General features: G+C 39.6%; 1 protein-coding gene across 3 annotated transcripts in view; it reads left to right on the forward strand.

Annotated features, from left to right (window-relative positions):
• LOC108440022 (NLR family CARD domain-containing protein 3-like) overlaps window positions 1-21,383 on the forward strand; it is a 39,540-nt gene that overhangs the window by 9,860 nt on the left and 8,297 nt on the right. For all 3 annotated transcript variants that reach the window (XM_037540858.1, XM_037540859.1, XM_037540860.1), the window contains exons 3-6: window positions 9,452-9,512; window positions 13,746-13,862; window positions 17,771-17,825; window positions 20,540-20,741. In XM_037540858.1, the coding sequence (XP_037396755.1) occupies window positions 9,452-9,512; window positions 13,746-13,862; window positions 17,771-17,825; window positions 20,540-20,741 (435 nt within the window). The remainder of the gene's footprint in view (window positions 1-9,451; window positions 9,513-13,745; window positions 13,863-17,770; window positions 17,826-20,539; window positions 20,742-21,383) is intronic.

A 21,383-nucleotide genomic window follows, 5' to 3' on the forward strand; every position in this document is an offset into this window, starting at 1 on the left:
GTGGGTGTGAATGTGTTTCTATGATCAGTGTAGCCTGTGTGTGTGTGAGAGCGGGCGAAGGCACTTCCCTCAATCTGCCTCTTGTGACCCCTCCCCTCTGTCTTTCTCCTGTGTCTGTGTGCTGGTGTCGTCCTCCTTGTCTGCCACACCCTTGCTCAGCTTTACTTGTCTCTCCTGTGAACACAAGTTTGCTAAACACAAAATATATTATTTTCTTGTAAATTTTAACTTTCCAAATTTTACTAAGTGTGTATATTCTAAATGCTACCAGTCATGCTACAGTCAAGTCCCGTCTAATCCTTTCACTTCAAATCCCATTTTGCCTCACCACTTCCACATGATACATTCCTGGGGATGCATGTCTGTGGGTTGGTCTAGGGTTAAAGACCGCCCCTTCGTTCCATTGCAGTATTACTACCAACTTTTTGAGCGTCACATTCTTTTGTTTTGGCAGCTCATGGTCATAACCTGGTCCAAATGGATTAATTCTGTCAACTAGGAGCGAGGTAGCTCTCCCTCTCTCCCAGAAAACCTCCCTTTTTTCTAAGGCCAATCTTGCAGACAATTCGCTACATTGTCTATGTTCAGCGTCCTCCAGCTGTATGGGCTCAAACCGGCCCCATGGCAGCAGTTCTAGGCCCAGAGTAGCCTCTAACATCACGCTGCTTGCATTTATTATTGGTGCCAACAGGTCTTTTTTCCAAATCATTTGTATTCTGTCTGTCAGTCTCAAGTGTGGGAAGGTGATTTCTGCCAGATCCAAATTATGAAATTCTGTTAATTGCCATGATTTACTGTTAATCAATTCTGTAGACTGCCAATTTTCTTTTCCTGTCCTGTCTTTGTAAGTTCTTTCAAGTCAAAAATGAGTAAGAACTCCCTGTGTCTCAATCATAAGGTCTGCCTCCATAATGGACAGTTCTTGTTATGTTTTACACCTTCAAGCCGCACCTTCAAACCACTCCCTGCTTGGCTGTCAACCACTTTCCTTAACCAGGGCTTGCTGGAATAAATCCGATTGTCTCCGTTCCAGAACTCAATCAACTTCCACACACTTGGCTGCCAGATACTTAACACCGCATTCGTTGTTTTATCTTTAATATGAACTGTACCAACAGCAATGATCGTTATTTTCAAGGTCTTATATGTTATGCAGTTCTTAGGTGTAATGAACTCTATTCCCAACATTGCAAGGAAATCTCAACATTGCATGCTCTTTTTCTCTTCAATCAAAGCCCTAATACTATCAATCAGCAATTTTTCATCAGTTGTCAACAATCTACAAAGCAATAGCTTACTGTGATACAGAAATGCCCACAATAATTCAATCAATATAGCCTTCTAACTGTTTAGTTGTCTTTATAATTTCTGTTCCTTGCTTTCTCACGAATATCCACCTGATCACAACCCTTCTGAAATTGTTCAATGTTGTTAGTTGCCTCACAATATACCGTTAGTCTTACTTGATTAGTTTTTAGTTGTGGCCACATATTAGACAAATGACAAACAAGACAAACATTTATCTCTCAGCGCTTTTTCACTTTTTCTCTGTTTCTCTTTACTCTTGTGCACTTTATCTTTGTTTCACTGAGCTCTTTTTTTAATCCTTACTTTTTATACAGCCGGGGTTTTCTGGTAGTGTTCTATTACACACAACACAAATTTTTATTAGACTGAGGCCTTGTTCTAGTTCTCACGCCGTACACCTCCCCTTTCCTCACACACTGCAGTTATGTAAGTTCAGTCAAGAATTTCACCAAGACCATCAGTTTTGTTTTTATTTTTAGACTTCTTCTATCCGACTGGGTTTTCTCAACTATTACTCCTTTTTTTGTAAATTTTTTATCATGCAGTTCTTCTTGCAACGAGTCTTCTGTTTAGTTATGCATAAGCAATCATCAACACTTTTAATCATACCAGTACACGGCTTTCAAACACATTGCATTTCAATCTTTGTGGTGGAGAGACTCAAGACCCATCAATATGCAGAATTTATATGAAAAAAGGCTCTGCTTACCTCAATATAGGGCGCACGTGCAATGAGCGTTGTTTTCTCACGTCCACAAAATGAATGCAACGGCCTGATGCTGCTGATATCGCCAGTCGGGGGGGTCCCTTTAAGTCCCCTGGGCTTGTTTGACCACCAAGCCTAAGTTCTATCTATGGTTTGTAAAATAAAACGAATTCAATTGTTTGTTGAAAGAAAATAAAAAGAATCGAATGAACTAAAAAATACGAGAAGACTCCTCAGAATTCAAAGTGCAGGTTCTTTATTCCTTTTGAGCATGGAGAATGTCCTCCAAAGGCCGTTGGATGACACTCCCAAATATACAGAGTTTGTATACATGTTTCTTACCCTAGGTGAAGGTGGGGTGTCATTGCCCCACCTCTTTTTTGTCATCTCCTGATCTCACAAAACCACCATTAAATCCAAATTGACCTTCACATGTCTATCAAATAGGGTCTTGTGTGAACCATTATCTCCAAGTCTAGCTGAATCCTTTTTTTAAAGAACATTGTGCCAGGCACATTCTAACACATTCTAGCATAATTGCGGGCATTTCTCCATCTCGGTTTTTGGCCTTGAAAGGTTCATAAATTTGCTCACTCCCTATAAAGTGTTTGTCTTCTCTCTTACGCCCTACTGAGGAAGCTTGTTTTAGGGCACTTGCTCCAATGTGCTAGGCCTTTATTTATGGTTTATCCTGCATAATACATGGCATTTTAATTTTAAGAATCTTTAATTTACATCAGTAACTTGCTTGTTTTGATTAGAAACCTTAAAATGCTAATGCACATCTTCATATTTGACAGTTTGAACCCATTTACACATCAGCCTACAAATGGGTGAACTGCTAAAATACCTCAGTATTCAGTAGACCAGTTTGCCTAACTCTTCAGAAAAGAAAGCACTATTCTGCAGGAGCATGTGTACCAGTGTTTCTTCTGAACAGTTGTTCTCCTGCTATTATAATGTTTTATGAATTGAAGGAGATAAACCCCAAAGAAATGTACAGCCATACAAAAAATATTAATAAAGAATTTTTGTTTAAAGTAAGAGAAAGTAATTGTTTATTGAGTCCCACTTTTCAAAATGAAATTGATATCTGTCAGTACTACTGACGGAGAAAGTACTACTCATGGAGAAAGTCTGAAACAACATAGCAAAACAGGCATTGTACAAGAAGAGCATACCTACTTAGCTCAGATTAGTTAGCAAGTCAGCTAACTGTGTATCTACAGTAATGCTGCTGTATGAATAAAACCCTGTATCTGAATAAAATTCTCACATCAGCCGTCCTGAGGGATGTCACGAGTCTGATTCACTAAACAATGTTTATTTTAAATGTCAGAGAACTCTATATATTTAGACAACTACAAAAAAAAAACAGGAGTGTTAAGACCAAGATTGAGCCTGAGACAAGATTTTTCTGAATTTAAAAATGAAAAGTAAGAAGAGAGAAACGCTGAACACATTCCTTATTATTCATTTTACATTAAGTAATATATAGACTGGAAATATTGTAAACTGTGGTTATTATAATGCAATGCATTTTGTATTAAAAATTTCCCTGTCCTCAGAAATCTATTCAGAATCATCACCTAAGGTCAACTAAATATAAACCAAACAACATACATTGATTTTTATTATTTAATAAAAACATTCTGATCTGCCCAGATAAGCCTTCATGGAAAGATCAGTTAGACTTCGCATTAAAGGTCCTAAGATCAAATTGTCTATGGTCCAAGTGTCCAGCGGTCTTCCCCGAAATGACCTGGCACAAAAATGTAGGTAAAAAATGATCTGTATTTTTTCAACTGGATATTTTAGCTATGCACTCAATTTAGTGCATCATGGAGATGCTTATTAGAAAGTCTCCCATCATCACAGTCCACTACTACAACTACTGATGATGATGATAATAACAATAATAAAAATTATTATTAACATTTTTTGTTATTGTCGTTCTTTTTATCGTAGCAGAGCATAAGGACGTAGAGGTTTTGACATTTAAAATAATAAGCAGTTTAGACTTCTACTGAATTAATTAACCTGACATTTTACAGCAGAGTTGCACAGGACTCGTATTATGATTATGAGCTTTGGTGTTTCTGTGGAGTGCCCAAGAGGTTTTATTGAGTGCTAGTAGTGGAGAGCGGTTAATATCGTATTCTCAGTGGATTAGTTTGATAATTCTGTTCATATTTTAATTGTGACTTGCTGTATCTCATGTATGATGAGTGAGTCAGACTCATGGCACACGGCTAGGCCACTACTGGGAGACGTTTGATTCAGATTCAAGGTTTTATTCAGACTGCAGCATTAATGTAGATACACAGTTAGCTGACTTGATAACAAATCTCAGCTAAGTAGGTGCGGTCTTCTTGTACAATAATGTCTGTTTTACCATGTTGTTTCAGAATTATAAGCAAATGTTAGGGCTTTATTAAACCCAAAGCTGCTGCTGATGTTCTGTTATGAGTGGATGCTAGCTATATAGTTAATTTAGCAAATGTGAGCTAAACTAATAGGCAGTGGAACTGTGTACTGCAGATCTTCTTCTTCTTCTTCTTCTTCTTCTTCTTCTTCTTCTTCTTCTTCTTCTTCTTTTGGCTGCTCCATTTAGGGGTCGCCACAGCGGATCATCTGCCTCCATCTTGCCCTATCCACTGCCTCCTCTACTTTCACACCAACCATCTCCATGTCCACCTTCACTACATTCTCTGAGGTCTACCTCTTCTCCTTCTACCCGGCAGCTCCATCTCCAACATTCTTTCCATATCCACTATTCCTCCTCAACGCATGTCCAAACCATCTCAACCTGGCCTCTCTGGCTTTATCTCCAAACTGCTCTACCTTCACCGTCCCTCTGATCTGCTCATTTCTAATCTTGTCCAGCCTGGTCACTCCCAACGAAAATCTCAGCATCTTCATCTCCGCCACCTCCAGCTCAGCCTCCTGTCTTTTAGACAGAGCCACAGTCTCCAAACCACACATCATAGCAGGACGCACTGCTGTCTTGTAGACCTTCCCTTTCACTCTTGCTGCTATACTTCTGTCACACATCAGCCCTGACACCCGTCTCCACCCACTCCATCCTGCCTGCACCCTCTTCTTCACCTCTTTTCTACACTGTCCATTGCTCTGGATGGTTGACCCAAGATATTTGAAGTCATCCACCTTTATGACCTCTACTCCTTGCATCTTCACCTTTCCACCTGCCTCCCTCTCATTCACACACATGTATTCCGTCTTTTCTCTACTGACCTTCATTACTCTCCTCTCCAGTGCAAACCTCCACCTCTCCAGATTCTCTTCCACCTGCTCTCTACTCTCACCACAAATTACAATGTCATCTGCAAACCTCATGGTCCATGGAGCCTCCTGCCTGACCTCATCTGTCAACCTGTCCATCACCATTGCAAACAAGAAGGGGCTCAAAGCTGATCCCTGATGTAACCCTGCCTTCACCTTGAAACCATTTGTCACTCCAACTGCACACCTCACCACTGTCTCACTATCCTCATACATGTCCTGCACCACCCTAACATACTTTTCAGCTACACCTGACTTCCTCATACAGTACCACAGTTCCTCTCTTGGCACCCTATCATCTGCCTTCTCTAGATCCACAAAGACACAATGCAGCTCCTTCTGACCTTCTCTGTACTTCTCTACCAACACTCTCAATGCAAAAATTGCATCTGTGGTGCTCTTTCTGGGCATGAAACCAAACTGCTGCTCACTGATCTGAACCTCTTGCCTTAGCCTTGCTTCAACAACTCTTTCCCATACCTTCATGGTGTGGCTCATCAACTTTATACCTCTGTAGTTACTGCAGCTCTGCACATCATCCTTGTTCTTAAAAATGGGGACCAGTACACTGCTTCTCCACTCATCAGGCAACTGTGTACCTCAGATATAAAACAAAAAGATGGGCAAGTAATGTTCTAGCAGAACGTGTTGTGATCAGTCTCCGCTCTCAGACTTTCTCCTACAGTAGTAATTAAAGAACTTGATTTCATTCTGTTTGGGTATATTATTTTCAGTGCTATAGATACAGTGGGTTGCAAAAGTATTCAGCCTCCTTGAACTTTTCAACTTTTTGCCACATTTCAGGCTTCAAACATAAAGATATGAAATTGTAATTTTTTGTGAAGAATCAACAACAAGTGGGACACAATTGTGAAGTGGAACGAAATTTATTGGATATTTTAAACTTTTTTTAGAAATAAAAAACTGAAAAGTGGGGCGTGCAATATTATTCAGCCCCTTTACTTTCAGTGCAGCAAACTCACTCCAGAAGTTCAGTGAGGATCTCTGAATGATCCAATGTTGACCTAAATGACTGATGATGATAAATAGAATCCACCTGTGTGTAATCAAGTCTCCGTATAAATGCACCTGCTCTGTGATAGTCTCAGAGTTCTGTTTAAAGCGCAGAGAGCATCATGAAGACCAAGGAACACACCAGGCAGGTCCGAGATACTGTTGTGGAGAGGTTTAAAGCCGGATTTGGATAGAAAAAGATTTCCCAAGCTTTAAACATCTCAAGGAGCACTGTGCAAGCGATCATATTGAAATGGAAGGAGCATCAGACCACTGCAAATCTACCAAGACCCGGCCGTCCCTCTAAACTTTCAGCTCAAACAAGGAGAAGACTGATCATAGATGCAGCCAAGAGGCCCATGATCACTCTGGATGAACTGCAGAGATCTACAGCTGAGGTGGGAGACTTTGTCCATAGGACAACGATCAGTGGTACACTGCACAAATCTGGGCTTTATGGAAGAGTGGCAAGAAAAAGCCATTTCTCAAAGATATCCATAAAAAGTCTCATTTAATGTTTGCCACAAGCCACCTGGGAGACACACCAAACATGTGGAAGAAGGTGCTCTGGTCAGATGAAACCAAAATCGAACTTATGTTTGGCGTAAAAGCAATACAGCTCATCACCCTGAACACACCATCCCCACTGTCAAACATGGTGGTGGCAGCATCATGGTTTGGGCCTGCTTTTCTTCAGCAGGGACAGGGAAGATGGTTAATATTGATGGGAAGATGGATGGAGCCAAATACAGGACCATTCTGGAAGAAAACCTGTTGGAGTCTGCAAAAGACCTGAGACTGGGACGGAGATTTATCTTCCAACAAGACAATGATCCAAAACATAAAGCAACATCTACAATGGAATGGTTCACAAATAAACGTATCCAGGTGTTGGAATGGCCAAGTCAAAGTCCAGACCTGAATCCAATCGAGAATCTGTGGAAAGAGCTGAAAACTGCTGTTCACAAACGCTCTCCATCCAACTTCACTGAGCTCGAGCTGTTTTGCAAGGAAGAATGGGCAAAAATTTCAGTCTCTCGATGTGCAAGACTGACAGAGACGTACCCCAAGCCACTTGCAGCTGTAATCACAGCAAAAGGTGGCGCTACAAAGTATTAAAGCAAGGGGGCTGAATAATATTGCACGCCCCACTTTTCAGTTTTTTATTTCTAAAAAAAGTTTAAAATATCCAACAAATTTCGTTCCACTTCACGATTGTGTCCCACTTGTTGTTGACTCTTCACAAAAAATGTCAATTTCATATCTTTATGTTTGAAGCCTGAAATGTGGCAAAAGGTTGAAAAGTTCAAGGGGGCTGAATACTTTTGCAACCCACTGTATAAACATCCCTGGGTTAACTACATTTGGACTGTTCACAACTATAAAAGGACTCAATAAACAACTTATTTCTATTTATATTACTCCTGATGTTTGATGCTGGAAAGTATTTCATGTGATTTTTGCAAAGTGCATTAATCAACCAGAGTTTTAATGATAAATCATAATACAAACTGTTGGGAATTCTACCTCAGTTTACCATGAAAATAGTAGCCATTTCATCTCTACCCAGACTTTGACTTGAGCTTTGTGACTCGGAGTGGAAGAAACGTGGAGATGAGTCTGTCTGCAGACAAAACTCTTTATAGGTGATTATTTTTCATGTGGGTGGATTCGTTTTCTCATGTAAGCCTGCCAGAACTTCATCAAATGTAAATCTGTCAAATGCAGTGCTGTGAAAAAGTATTTGCCCTATTCCCAATGGACCACCATAGTCATGCTTCATTCTGTAGTCCTCATTATGCCCATGTATGGAACTCCAGGTCAAAGCCCCATTTCTTTTTGGCCAGAATAAATAAGGTTTTTGAAAAGTCACCTCTATCACCCCCTGCGTGAAATAAAAATGTTCAGAACCCAATACGTTTTGTTCCGTATACATGTTTATTATCAATACCACTGGATCCTCTGAATGATGAGGTCATAAAGAGCTATAATACTAATATTGCTACATGCAAGCTAAAGCTACTGCACATTAATTTGATGTCACTATGATACATGAAACTAAGGTGAGCTAAGCTGGTGCTCAGACTAGCTGTGTCATCTTATCGAAACATTCTACTGTAGCGCATATTTACAGGTATACCTGTAAATAAAACCTCTAGGTAGGATATTTTGAAAGTCTAAATTTACCTATACTATCCCGTGTTTAAAATACCAGGCTGAATTTAGCTTCTATTTTCACAGCTTCTTGTTTAAATGTACCTGTTCCACTTTAAATGGTGCAGCAGCTGTGATTAGCCATCACAAACATTAGCAAACTAGACAAGATACTGATCTGTCGCTTATGAGAAACAGCAAAATAAATTAGTCACTCAACTGTTAAGCATTAATAGTGAGACCTCTCCATATCAACCTCCCCATAAAAGTTACTCGGTTACTCGAGTCGTTTTCTAATAAACCTCTTATTTCCTCTGACTCGAGTCATTTCCTTTATTAATACTTGTACTGAAATGATCAACACAGTAACAGTATTTTTACTCCAGTAGAGATTCTCATTAGTCTTTACACACCTGCACATTAGACACATGGGGATATGATAGAAGGTGGAAATAATGGTACCAGTTAAATTACACGACCCTCACACAACAGCAGACTGAAGTCTTTTATGCTGGAGAACAGAGAAGCAGAGAGCTGCATATGTGAACAGCTGAAAACTACAGTTTCATTAAACCCTTCAACCTTTAAATGCAGACATTTGTTTGGGTTTCATAGCTCAGGAACCACTTAAAGCTTAGAAACACATCATCACAGTTGGTAGTACGGACCCTTTCTGAATATTGGACTACTGTGTGTGGAGTAATTCATCCTCATATTATCCAGAACTGGTTCTTCTTCAAGATCTTATGGTGTTTCTCCTTATGAGTCTTGGTTCCTCTCAGTGGTTTTACCTTCATAGGTTGTTATGAATGCATCATTATGAGTAACACCTGTATTTCTTCTGCACTATTTCCTTGTGTAAACATTAACCAAACAGTCTTTTCTCACATGTTTAGTGTTTCTGTAGCTCCTGCTGAAGATTCAAGTAACATAATTAAAAGAAAATGTTTCATTTTTTATTTTTAGGAGGAAGCTTGACCTCCAAAATGAGCGGCTCTGTGGAACACAAGACTAAAGAACTTCAGAGGTGAGATTTACATGTAGCATAAATGTTCTTACACTGACCTAAACAAAAAGAGACTGTTCTGCACCTGGAATAGTGTATGGAGTGTCTACTTGGTCAGAGAAATAGGTCACTATGTTTCCCTGACAACAGTGACTGCTGCCATTTTATCGTTAAGTTTACTTTTGTATTGCTAACTTCTTAACCTGACGGCTCCATGTTTTCTGCACTAGTAATCTGTATTAAAAACCCAGTTCCAAAAATTGGGACAGGTGGTAAAATGCAAAGAAAACCAAAAAGTAGTGATTTCTTTTATATTTAACTGATATTTAATTGAAAAGAAGAGATATTAAATATTTTATCTTGTCATTTTTACTGTATTTTGTAAATATACACTATTTACAAATTTGCCGCTTGCAAAACATTGCAAAAAATCTGGGGTGGGGGCAGTGGAACAATGGAAAGTTTGTGGAATAATCAAAAACATGTTTTGGAGCTTTCCTCAGGTAAACGGGTAACATGTGAAGCTGTCATAATTGGTGTAAAAGGAGCATTCATGAAGTGCTCAGTTGTTCATGAACAAGGATGGGTCAACGTTCGCCATTTTGAGTCAGCAGTTTAAGGAAATATCTCTGTGGATAAAGAAAAACAGTTTGTTACTGCATCTATGAATACATTAATACTTTATGCAAAGCAGAAGCCATATATCATCAACATCCAGAAACGCTGCCAACTTCTCTGGGCTAAAGCTCACCTGAGATGAACTGATTCAGAGTGGAAACGTGTACTGTGGTCTGATTAATCCATCTTTCACATCGTTTTTGTAAGTAATGGATGTTAGTTTCTTTTTTATTTGGTTAGTTGAGCTGTAGTTTAATCCTCTTATGCCAGCCGTACACTGTATGATTGTTCAAATACTGTTGTTTGTGACTCACACTGTACATATGAATAGTCCATTGTGTACAGACAAAGCCTGTGATATATTCACACAGTATTAAAATGCTTAGTTCATGCTAAGTGAAGCATTCAAAATAACACACTGAGCAGTACCGCTGCTAACACTGTGCACTGAAAATAAAAGCAGGTGGTGAAGTACACAGTAGGACAATACAGCCTCTCTAAAGACTGTTTTACAAAAACTCAACACTTAAAATAATCAATGTTTATACCTCACAGTTCTACTCAGTCAAACAGAGTAAAGTCCCACATGCAGACTTTGGTAGGAAACTTTTTTGTCTCCACCTGAATTTGAGAACCGGTTTTGTTTGTGTGTGTTTAAAATCAGCTGAAGGCACACAGTGTGTTCCTGGCAGGAATTTAGCAAGGCTTAATGTTTAAAGTGACCGACGGATTTATGTCTGACTGTGACAGTGAGTAACACTTCTCTGAGTGAGCAACAGAGCCTCCTTCACTGCGTTTGTTCATTAGCACAGCAACACACACTCAGCATCAGGGTATCAGAATGTTGGTGTCAGTGAATTTTAATGAGAACGAGTAAATGAGCACAGTATCAGCCTGATACCAGTACCAGTATTAGTATTGCATCCCTAATTTAAATGATTACACAAACACTTCTGTACCCACCTTTAATATAGTGATTTAGGCTGTCCTACTTTACTGACATTGAACCTCTCTGAAAAATATATTCCAGCACTTCCACGGTTAACATTTCTTTATGATGGCCCACCACACCAAAATCTTTGCTGCCACAGAAAAAAAATCCAGCCAATCTACTAATCCAATGCCTTGGTGACCTATCCAGGAAGCCCAAATCCCACCCCCACCCCCCATGCACACATTATAGAATTCAGTAGGGTAATGGCACGAATAGGCCATTACAGTATTATTTAGCAGACGCTCCTATAGAGTTCTAATGAAATGATCTTACTTAGGTATTTTCAAAGGAAAAGAAAAACAGATGTGGTAGGTAAACAGAGTAGGCATTAGTTCGGTGGGGCCCTTTATAGCTCATATCTTTCATCTCCACATCTCAGGTGTGTGAAGTGGTAATAAACTGACACCAAGCGTGATACATGATGCCAAACGCTAATGCATTTAATGTAAGGACAGTGTAAAAATGACCTGGCTTTTTTCAGCTCTCCCTGCCTCAGGTGCCAGAGATGTAACTGCTGCATCATTCAAGGTGGAACGGGAAAATTCACACAGGAAGCTGGCAAATTAGAGGCTTTTACTTTTAATACTGGTAGTGTTTTTTCCCGTATGGTGACTATCAACACATCTTAGCCATAATTTTAGTGTTGCTAAAGATGGCTTGCTATTTGCTAACTTTGTTGAATTTTTCCATTCCACCTTAAGTGGTGCCTGAGGGCTTCAGTGGCTTGAGATACAAGAATGTGACTGCTACACCATTTAAGGTGGAATGGGACAGTTTGAATGAGAAGCTGGCACATAAGAAGCTAACGTCAGCTTTGTGTGATTAAGGATTTCAAAATATCCTACCTACAGTGGTGCTTGAAAGTTTGTGAACCCTTTAGAATTTTCTATATTTCTGCATAAATATGACCAGAAACATCATCAGATTTTCCTAAAAGCAGATAAAGAAAACCAGTTAAACAAATGACACAAAAATATTATACTTGGTCATTTGTTTATTGATGATCCAATATTACATATTTGGCAAAAGTATGTGAACCTTTGCTTTCAGTATCTGGTGTGACCCCCGTGTGCAGCAAGAACTGCAACTAAATGTTTCCGGTAACTGTTGATCAGTCCTGCACACCAGCTTTGTGGAATTTTAGCCCATTCCTCCGTACAGAACAGCTACAACTCTGGGATGTTGGTGGGTTTCCTCACATTAACTGGTCACTTCAGGTCCTTCCACAACATTTCGATGGGATTAAGGTCAGGACTTTGACTTGGCCATTCCAAAACATTAGCTTGTCTACGTGATCTTTAGCAAAGTGCAGACAAGCAGCAATGTTCTTTTTGGAGAGCAGTGGCTTTCTCCTTGCAACCCTGCCATGGAAACCATTATTGTTCAGTGTTCTCCTGATGGTGGACTCATGAACATTAACATTAGCTAATGTGAGAGAGGCCTTCAGTTGCTTAGAAGTTACCCTGGGGTCCTTTTTGACCTCGCCGACTATTACATGCCTTGCTCTTGGAGTGATCTTTGTTGGTCGACCACTCCTGGGGAGGGAAACGATGGTCTTGAATTTCCTCCATTTGTACACAATCTGTCTGACTGTGTTTGGTGGAGTCCAAACTCTTTAGAGATGGTTCTGTAACCTTTTCCAGCCTGATGAGCATCAACAGATCTTTTTCTGAGGTCCTCAGAAATCTCCTTTGTTCGGGCCATGATACACTTCCATAGACATGTTGTGAAGAGCAGACTTTGATAGATCTCTGTGTCCACTCACACCTGATTGTCATCCCATTGATTGAAAACACCTGACTCTAATTTCGCCTTCAAATGAACTGCTAATCCTACAGGTTCACATACATTTGCCACTCATAGATATGTAACATTGGATCATTTTCCTCAATAAACAAATGACCAATTATAATATTTTTGTCTCATTTGTTTAACTGGGTTCTCTTTATCTTCTTTTAGGACTTGTGTGAAAATCTGATGATGTTTTAGGTCATATTTATGCAGAAATATAGAAAATTCTAAAGGGTTCAGTTTTACACACAGCTATGCCTGTGAATATGTCCTATAGTAGGACATTTCAACAAGGCAGCACAACTTGTCAGAACAGAGCAGCCATCAAAACATCCCAGTACGCTCCATAACAGAGAACTACTGATAATCAAGAAGAATAAATTCCGTCACCCTTGCTGTTATAGTTGTAGATGTTTTTTGTTGATTATATTTAATTTCTGAATGAGCTGATCCGCAGGCTGAGTAGTTGCAGGTCTTGTATGTGTGCGCAGTGCTGTGGGAGACATTTTAGCTACCCTGCTGTAGCCCAGCTCATGTCCCCTAAATATTTATGAAGCTCTTCCGCCATGCAATGAATGCACCATCAAACATCCATTTGATATATTGGAAAGATCTAAGCATCAACCAGATGCCGATGTTTTTCTAGGAGAGCAAATATTGGCTGCTTTCAAATTATTTAATTTTGCGTCCCTACTCCAAACCTCTTAATCCACAGGAAACAACTTTCACTTCACCTTCTCCAAAGAGTGTTTAGAGAAATGACTGAGTGTAATAAGAGATGAAGCCACTGTGTGATGGTGGGAGACGCAGTAAAGACTACGGCTCTTAACAGATGGTTGAATGTGTTTTAGTCACTTTCAGAGTGAGAGACCAGACTCTCCTGAGCCCAGCTGTGTGTCTATGAAGAGTGATGATTCAATGGATAGAGGCATTCACTTCAAACAGGGAGAGTCTTCACCTGAACTGAGGTGAGTACAGTATCATGCACTGTTGTCACTCTCAGTTCCACCTGATTAAATCATCTTAATATTTTTTCTGAGCTGAATGAGGTTTGAACAAGTGACTAATTTAATATTAATATATTAATTATTATATTATATTAATTATTAATTTAATATTCAAAAGAATTAAAATAAAACAACTGACTTGACAAGCAATGTGTGTGCAGATGCTTCCAGACAGGTTTACTAGATGATAGTTTGAAGTTTATTTGTCATTTACACAACATGTCAGGACATTTATGCATTGAAATGCTTGTGGTGAGGCTCAGCTAATCGCTCTACAGAAAGTAAATAAGTCAGATAAAAAAACAAATTGGAGTGTGTTAAACGTACATAAAATCTAGAGAAAATATACAGAAAATCTAGAGACAATATACAGAAAATCTAGAGACAATATACAGAAAATCTAGAGACAGTATACATTTTAAAGTGACTCGGTGTTATTGTTATTTAAAGTGACTTAGTTGTAAAGTGTTATTGTCCATGGCAGAGATGATATGATACAATAATAATAATAATAATGCTGACAAAGTGTCCGGGTGAAATTGTAGCTGGGGAAGAATCCACAGTTTCACAGCTTGTTCAGAAGCCTGACAGCCTGTGGGTAGAAGCTGTTCATTAACCTGGTTGTTTTAGCCTGGATGCTGCGAAATCTCCTGCCTGGTGGCAGGAGGCTGAACAGGCTGTGTGCTGGGTGACGCTGTCTGACCAGATCTGTTTGATCTTCCTGAGGCAGCAGGACTGGTCGACGTCCTGTAAGGCTGGTAGTTTGTTGCCTATGATGGCTTCTGCCGTCCTCACCACACCTTTAAGGGCCTTGCGGTCACAAGTGGTTCAGCTGCTGTACCAGACAGTGATGCAGCCTGTGAGGAAGCTCTCTATGGTGCATCTGTAGACTTCCTGAACCGAGACAAGAAGAGATGCTGATGGGCAGATCTCAATGGTTTTGGTGTGGAGGGAGCAGGTGAGGTCCTCAGTGAAGTGTATGCTGAGAAACTTCACACTGCTGACTGTCTCCACTTCAACTCCATTGCTCAACAGGGGAGAGTGACCACCTCTCTGCTGCTTCCTGTAGTCCACGATGATCTTGTTTGTTTTGCTGATGTTGAGACAGACATTGTTGTCATGGCACCACTCTGACAGAGCACTGACCTCATCCCTGTAGGCTGTTTCCTCTCCACCAGTGATGAGGCCTAGGATGGTGGTTTCATCAGCAAACTAAAAGATGACATTGGACGTGTGTTTGGCTACACATTCATGTGTATACAGGGAGTACAGGAGGAGGCTAAGTACACATCCCTGGGGAGCCCCTGTGATCAGAGTTAGTGTGGAGGAGAAGCTCTTCCCAAATTTCACCTCCTGGGATCTGCTCATCTGGAAGTTCATCATCCAGTTGCAGAGATGAGAGTTCAAACCCAAGTCTGTGAGCTTAGGAATGAGTTTGGCAGGAATGATTGTGTTGAATGCTGAGCTGTAATCTATGATCAGTATTCTTACATGTGTTGTTTCTGTCCAGGTGTGTGAGAGCAGTGTGTATTGTTAATGCAGTGCAGCATCTGTGGATTTGTTAGAGCGGTATGCAAATCGGTGATGGTGGCTGGAAGTGTTGAGCAGATGTGAGCTTTGACCAGCCGCTCGACGCTCTTCATAAGTGTAGATGTCAGTGCAACAGGGCGGCAGTCATTCAGGCAGGTGACAGACGATTTCTTGGCAACTGGAACTGTGGTTTCCTTAAAGCACTTGGGAATCACAAAGAGTCTTAAAGAGATGTTAAAGACGTCAGTGAAAACCTCAGCCAGCTGATTGGCACATTCACTGACACAAGTACTCGGCTGTGGATGCCGTCGGGACCGGGTGCCTTGCAAGGGTTAACTGCCCTTACTACCTCAGACAGGGGAATGGCTAGAGCGCAGCTCTCCTCATCTACTAGGAGTTTCTCAGCAGGTGAGGTGTTAGTTGCCTTAAAACGAGCTTAATGAGCATTAAGCTCATCTGCAAGTGAGGAGGAAGAGCCCCTATCACAGATCACACCTTCTTTGTAGTCAGTGATTGTGCACAGGCCACTCCACATACGTCTGAGATCAGAGCCAAGATGGTTGGATTACATTCTGTCCCTGAAGCTCCTTTTGACCAGCCTGATTGTCCTCTTAAGGTCATATCTGGCCTTCTTATAGCTAGCCAGGTCACTAGAGTTGTAGGCAGCAGCCAAAGCTCTTAGTTTGGCTTGAACCTTAGAATTGATCCAGAATTGATCCACTCCACATACGTCTGAGATCAGAGCCAAGATGGTTAGATTACATTCTGTCCCTGAAGCTCATTTTGACCAGCCTGATGGTCCTCTGAAGGTCATATCTGGCCTTCTTATAGCTAGCCAGGTCACTAGAGTTGTAGGCAGCAGCCGAAGCTCTTAGTTTGGCTTGAACCTTAGCATTGATCCAGGGTTTCTGGTTGGGAAATGTTCTGACATTGAGTTTTGGTACAATGTCTTCAGTGTATTCATTGATGTCTGTGCTAGCTGCATCTTCCAGTCTGTGAATTCACAGCAGTCCTGAAGTGTGAAGATGGCCTCTTCACTCCACTGATAGACTGATCTGAGAACTGTTTTTCCCTGTGTAAGTCTTTGTATGCAGGCAGGAGAAGAATAGAGGAGTGATCAGCTTTGCTGAAGGCAGGGCGGGGGAGGGGTTTGTAACTGTATGCTGAGATCAGCTGAGTTTTGGATCAAAATAGGAAAAGATCTAAATGACTATGATAGTGGATTCGTTATCTGGGCACAGAGCTTCAGTCACAAAGGCTGCTGATCCGGCCAGTGTTTACATAGAAACAGCGACTACAGTGGCATCTGCCTTTAGGTGTCTGGGCTGTGCTGCAGCCTTTACAGTCACCAAATCTCAACCCAGTTGAACAGCTATGGGAGATTTTGGAGCAGCGTGTTAGACAGAGCTCTCCACCACTAACTGTGGGAATATCTTCTGGAAGAACGCTGTTCCCTTCCTCCAGTACGGTTTCAGAGACTTCATCAACTATACAATTGAGTATTTTCATCGTTTTCTGAAGTTACACACAAAAACTTATTTGGCTGCAAAGAAGCTTGATCATTCAACATTAAATTAAAATTATTAATACCAAAAAAGATCTATACCCTTTCACATATTTTTATTCTTTAGAGAATTCATATGAAATAATAAACGAGTTCTTTTAATGAAAACATTTTTATTTCAACACATTTTCAACTTTATTTCATTAATGTCAGCTTAATGGTGATCAGGGTTCAGTCCTGTTAGTTCAACCCGCTTATTCATTCATTTTGGTGGTAAATAACTTTTGTAGTATGTCATTTTACAGTCTGATGTGGGTAAAATACCATTTTCTGTAAATTAAGTGCTTACTTTGATTACAAGTTGAATAGAGCTTTAGCTTTGAAAAGGACCACAGTCACTGTGCTCTATGTAGGCTGTATTGAGTGTTTTGATCTCCTCTCAAACCACGTTAACATACTGCCATACATTTATCCTCTATATCCAAATAGAAAGGAGATACTGCTAATAAACTGTCTACCTCATCTCTAGAAATTGAAGTCAAGACAGTGATTAGTAATGATAAGAAACTGTTACTGAACTCCACTGGTCACCGTCGGTTCTACAGCTTGCTTTGTGTTGGTGGGTGGGAATGGGAGGGGGATCCCAAGACTAAAGATGATTCCAGTGTTGTACTTCATCTATTTACCTGGTAGAGGTTCACATATCTTCAGTTTAGACTCATGCAGCTTTAATGTATTTTATCATGTTAGTTTTTACCTGTTGGTCTGTTTAGTGGTTCATGCTGTATAAATATCATACAGATTAATATTTAGTTTTTTTCCTGCTTTTCCATAGCGCCCAAAAGGAGAGAGCAAAGATCCCCATGACCCGTCTGGAGTCCATATTCCAGGTGTGTGTTTGTACATGTATATGCATATAATTGCGGGTAGAATGTGTTTATTTTCTCCTGAGAATCTCACATTAATCTCCAATCAGCCTGTAGTATTAACTACTCCAACACTCCACGACCCCACAGGAAGACCTACACAGCTAACATCACATCACACAGTGTGACTGAGGGCTGTTTCAGGATAGGTTTGTTACAGGGTTAGATCACATCATTCTTTTTCCTTCTGAGATCTGATACTGATCCCCATCAATACTGTCTGGTCATCTTTAATCAGTGGTATGTAGGATTTGGTTAAGAGTCCATAGAGACTAATGTTAGTACCAGGTAACTACCTAAGATCTAACAGCATGTCTACATTGGCACTGCCTGCTCAAAATTCTTTATCAGCACACATGTTGAATGCTGTATCGACTCAGGGCCTCCTTTTATGGACGGTCTCTTCATTCATAAACCCTGTAATAAATGTAATTGACATATGACACAAATAGTTCTGTTCATCCGTACATATGCTATCAGAGGAAGTGTTACCTTGCCTTACTCCTCAAATGACTAGGGGAAAATTCTGACTGGAAAACAAAATCCCTACAGGTGTATATTAGAGACCACTTACTCCAGTTAGGCACAGTTTTTCACTTTTTCCAAATACATATTGTCTCATATGGTTTTACTTTACTTACCTTAATAACCAATTTAAATGGTTAAATATAGAGAATAACAACACTGATCTGTCTAATGCTTATGGAAAACACTTGTTGAAGGATCTCGGACCACTCCTCCATGCAGAACATTTCCAGTTCCTTAATATTCTTCAGTCTTTCCTTGTGGACGTCCCTCTTAAATTCACACCCCAACTTTTCAACTAGGTTTAAATCTGGACTCTGAAAGGGCCAGATCAAACCTCTGATATTTCTTGGTGGATTTTTGATGTGTGTTTTGGGTCAATATCTTGCTAAAAGGTCTGTCCATGGCCAGGTTACATCCTTCTAGCAGAGGCAGAGAGATTTTGGGCTAATATTCCTTGGTATTTAATTGAGGTCATTATGATTTTCACAAGAACCCTTGGACCACTTACAGCAAAAGAGCTCCAAAGTATCAGTGAAAGTATCTAGTGGTCTCAACTAAATGCAGTACTCCACGTTATTTAATAGAAGATTGTTTTGTTGCGCACACCACACTAAATGTTTCATCATTGTTCATTTTGCATATCAGTAAAACCACTGATGTGCTACACAGAATGGTGTGCATTGCAAACAAACATCGTTTATTTTTACACTCATGCAAATTTCATGAAATAAAACTTTTAACCTACTTTATGCACCGCTTTCCTACCTTTTCACAAACCCAGCTTTTTCAGCTGAAAGATACAGGTACATGCAAATGTTTGGGCACCCATATTCAAAATTTCTTTAAGTATGATTTTTTTTGTTTGTTTTGATGTATTCATTTTGTTTTGGAGTGAAAAAAGGAAAAAAGCAGCATGTAAATATTTTGTCACCCCAAATGATTTGAGCTCTCAGTTAAATTTACCGAGGTCTCAGACTTTGATTAGCTTGTTAGGGTTGTGGCTTGTTCACAATCCTCTTTAAAATAAAAGTCCAGGTGATGCAAATTTTTATTAAAAATACTCTGACTCCACAAAGCTTGTCCCAACAGTCAGCAGACATGGACTCCTCTAAGCAGCTGCTTATCACTCAAGATAGCAAAGAGTTTTCAGGTAGCCGTTTCCTCAATTTGTAATGTAATTAAGAATTGACAGCGCAAGAAACATTAAAGGTTGAGTTGAGGTCTGGAAGACCAAGAGAACTTTCCGACAGAGCTGCTCGTAACATTGCTAGACAGGCAAAACAAAACCTGCATTTGGCCGCAAAAACCTGCACAAAAATGTGACTTTCATGAAATATTAAATTAGATGAAAAGAGGATGGCTCTCACATGATCTTACACACCTCAAAATCCACAAGGAACTACCTCGATACACATGCTGAAGGTTTTGCAATGACCTTCACAGCCCCTCCCACCTCTAACCATCATTGAAAACCTGTGAAAAAACCTCAAAAGAGCAGTGCATCTAAGACAGCCCAAGATAAAAATATCACAGAGCTAGAAGCCTTTTTTAAGAAAGGCTGGTTAAAAATCCAGTACTAAACTTTTGCTGCAAGCCCTGTTTCTTTTTTGTTGTTTTTGAATTGTAAAAGATAATCTTGCTTAAAATATGAAATAAATGTAAAATCTTTAACTTTGTGTCTTTTGGAAATCAGGTTTTTTGTTACTCACTTAGGACAAAATCGGCTCAAAGCATCTGTATGTAAGACTTTTACATACGGCTGTATATAAGTAGTATAAGGTTAATGTTTCTTCAGCTACATTTTCAGAGGCTGAGGTGATGTTATGCTCTGCTGGTCTGTCTGAAAAAAACACACAATACCATGATTTCAGTTCAGCATCGTAACCCCTTTATATGTACACATCCTAATGCATATTATCCTGTAATGAAAAATGATTGAATTCATAAGTTGAGTAATTAAATACTAAACCCAGTGAGAGATTTGTAGTGTTTAGGGGTTAATATGTCTGCAGAAAGCAGATTTAGAGAGATATATAATTAACAATATAACAATATCTCTTACCATTTTGTGGGTCCTACAACATTTTTATGTGAAAGACACTTGTTTATTATTTCCTGACATAATTCGCATAATGTTTATGTCCAACCAGGAACTGGAGCACAAAGTCATCTCTCTGGTGAAGAATCAGCTAAAGAGGTTCAAGAAGGTGCTGAGTCCAGATTTCCCAGCATGCTCTGAGAGGGAGGTGGAGGGTGAGGTGGATCAGACTGTCAGAGAAGGAACACTGCAGATCGCACTGCACGTCCTGAGGAACATGAACCAGACAGACCTCGCCAGCACACTACAGACCAGTAAGAACTCTGTCCCACTGGAACACTGAGCAGTTCTGGAAAGCCTGTATATACAGTGGTGGTCTTTGCATGAGGCTTAGGGTCCCCATGAAAATACAAGTAGATTTATTTGTTTTATTGTCTTAGTAATTTTATTAAGTGAAATTATCTCACTGTACTGACAATTTTATTTTTGTCAGGCATTTTTCTTAAAATAAGTAAAATTTTCTGCTAATATAACGAGAAGATATTACTTAATAAAATTACCTATAACAAGTAAAAATGTCTAGAAATAAGTTAAAATGGAAAAACAAATTTTACTTTTTTAAAAAGATGTTTAATGTGTTATGCATAATTTGTTAAATTTGAAAACATACCATTCACTCCAGTCCATATATAGAAACAAAGACCACATAAACATTAAAAGTGATAAATATAGAAGATAAATGTAGGATTTGGGCTTTTTAAATACTCTAATAATATTCTTACCTCAATCTCAAATATCAAATTTAGGTATAATGATTTAATGTTTAATTTAATGATTAAAATGTGTAACCAGGGGGCCCCATTCCTGTCTTTAGCCTGTAATCTCAGAATCACTAATTCCACCCATTTGTACATATACGCTCTGTTCTGACACAGTTTCTCTGATACAGAGCACAT

This window comes from Pygocentrus nattereri, chromosome 9, assembly GCF_015220715.1.
Source record: "Pygocentrus nattereri isolate fPygNat1 chromosome 9, fPygNat1.pri, whole genome shotgun sequence".
Classification (NCBI taxonomy): Eukaryota; Metazoa; Chordata; class Actinopteri; order Characiformes; family Serrasalmidae; genus Pygocentrus; species Pygocentrus nattereri.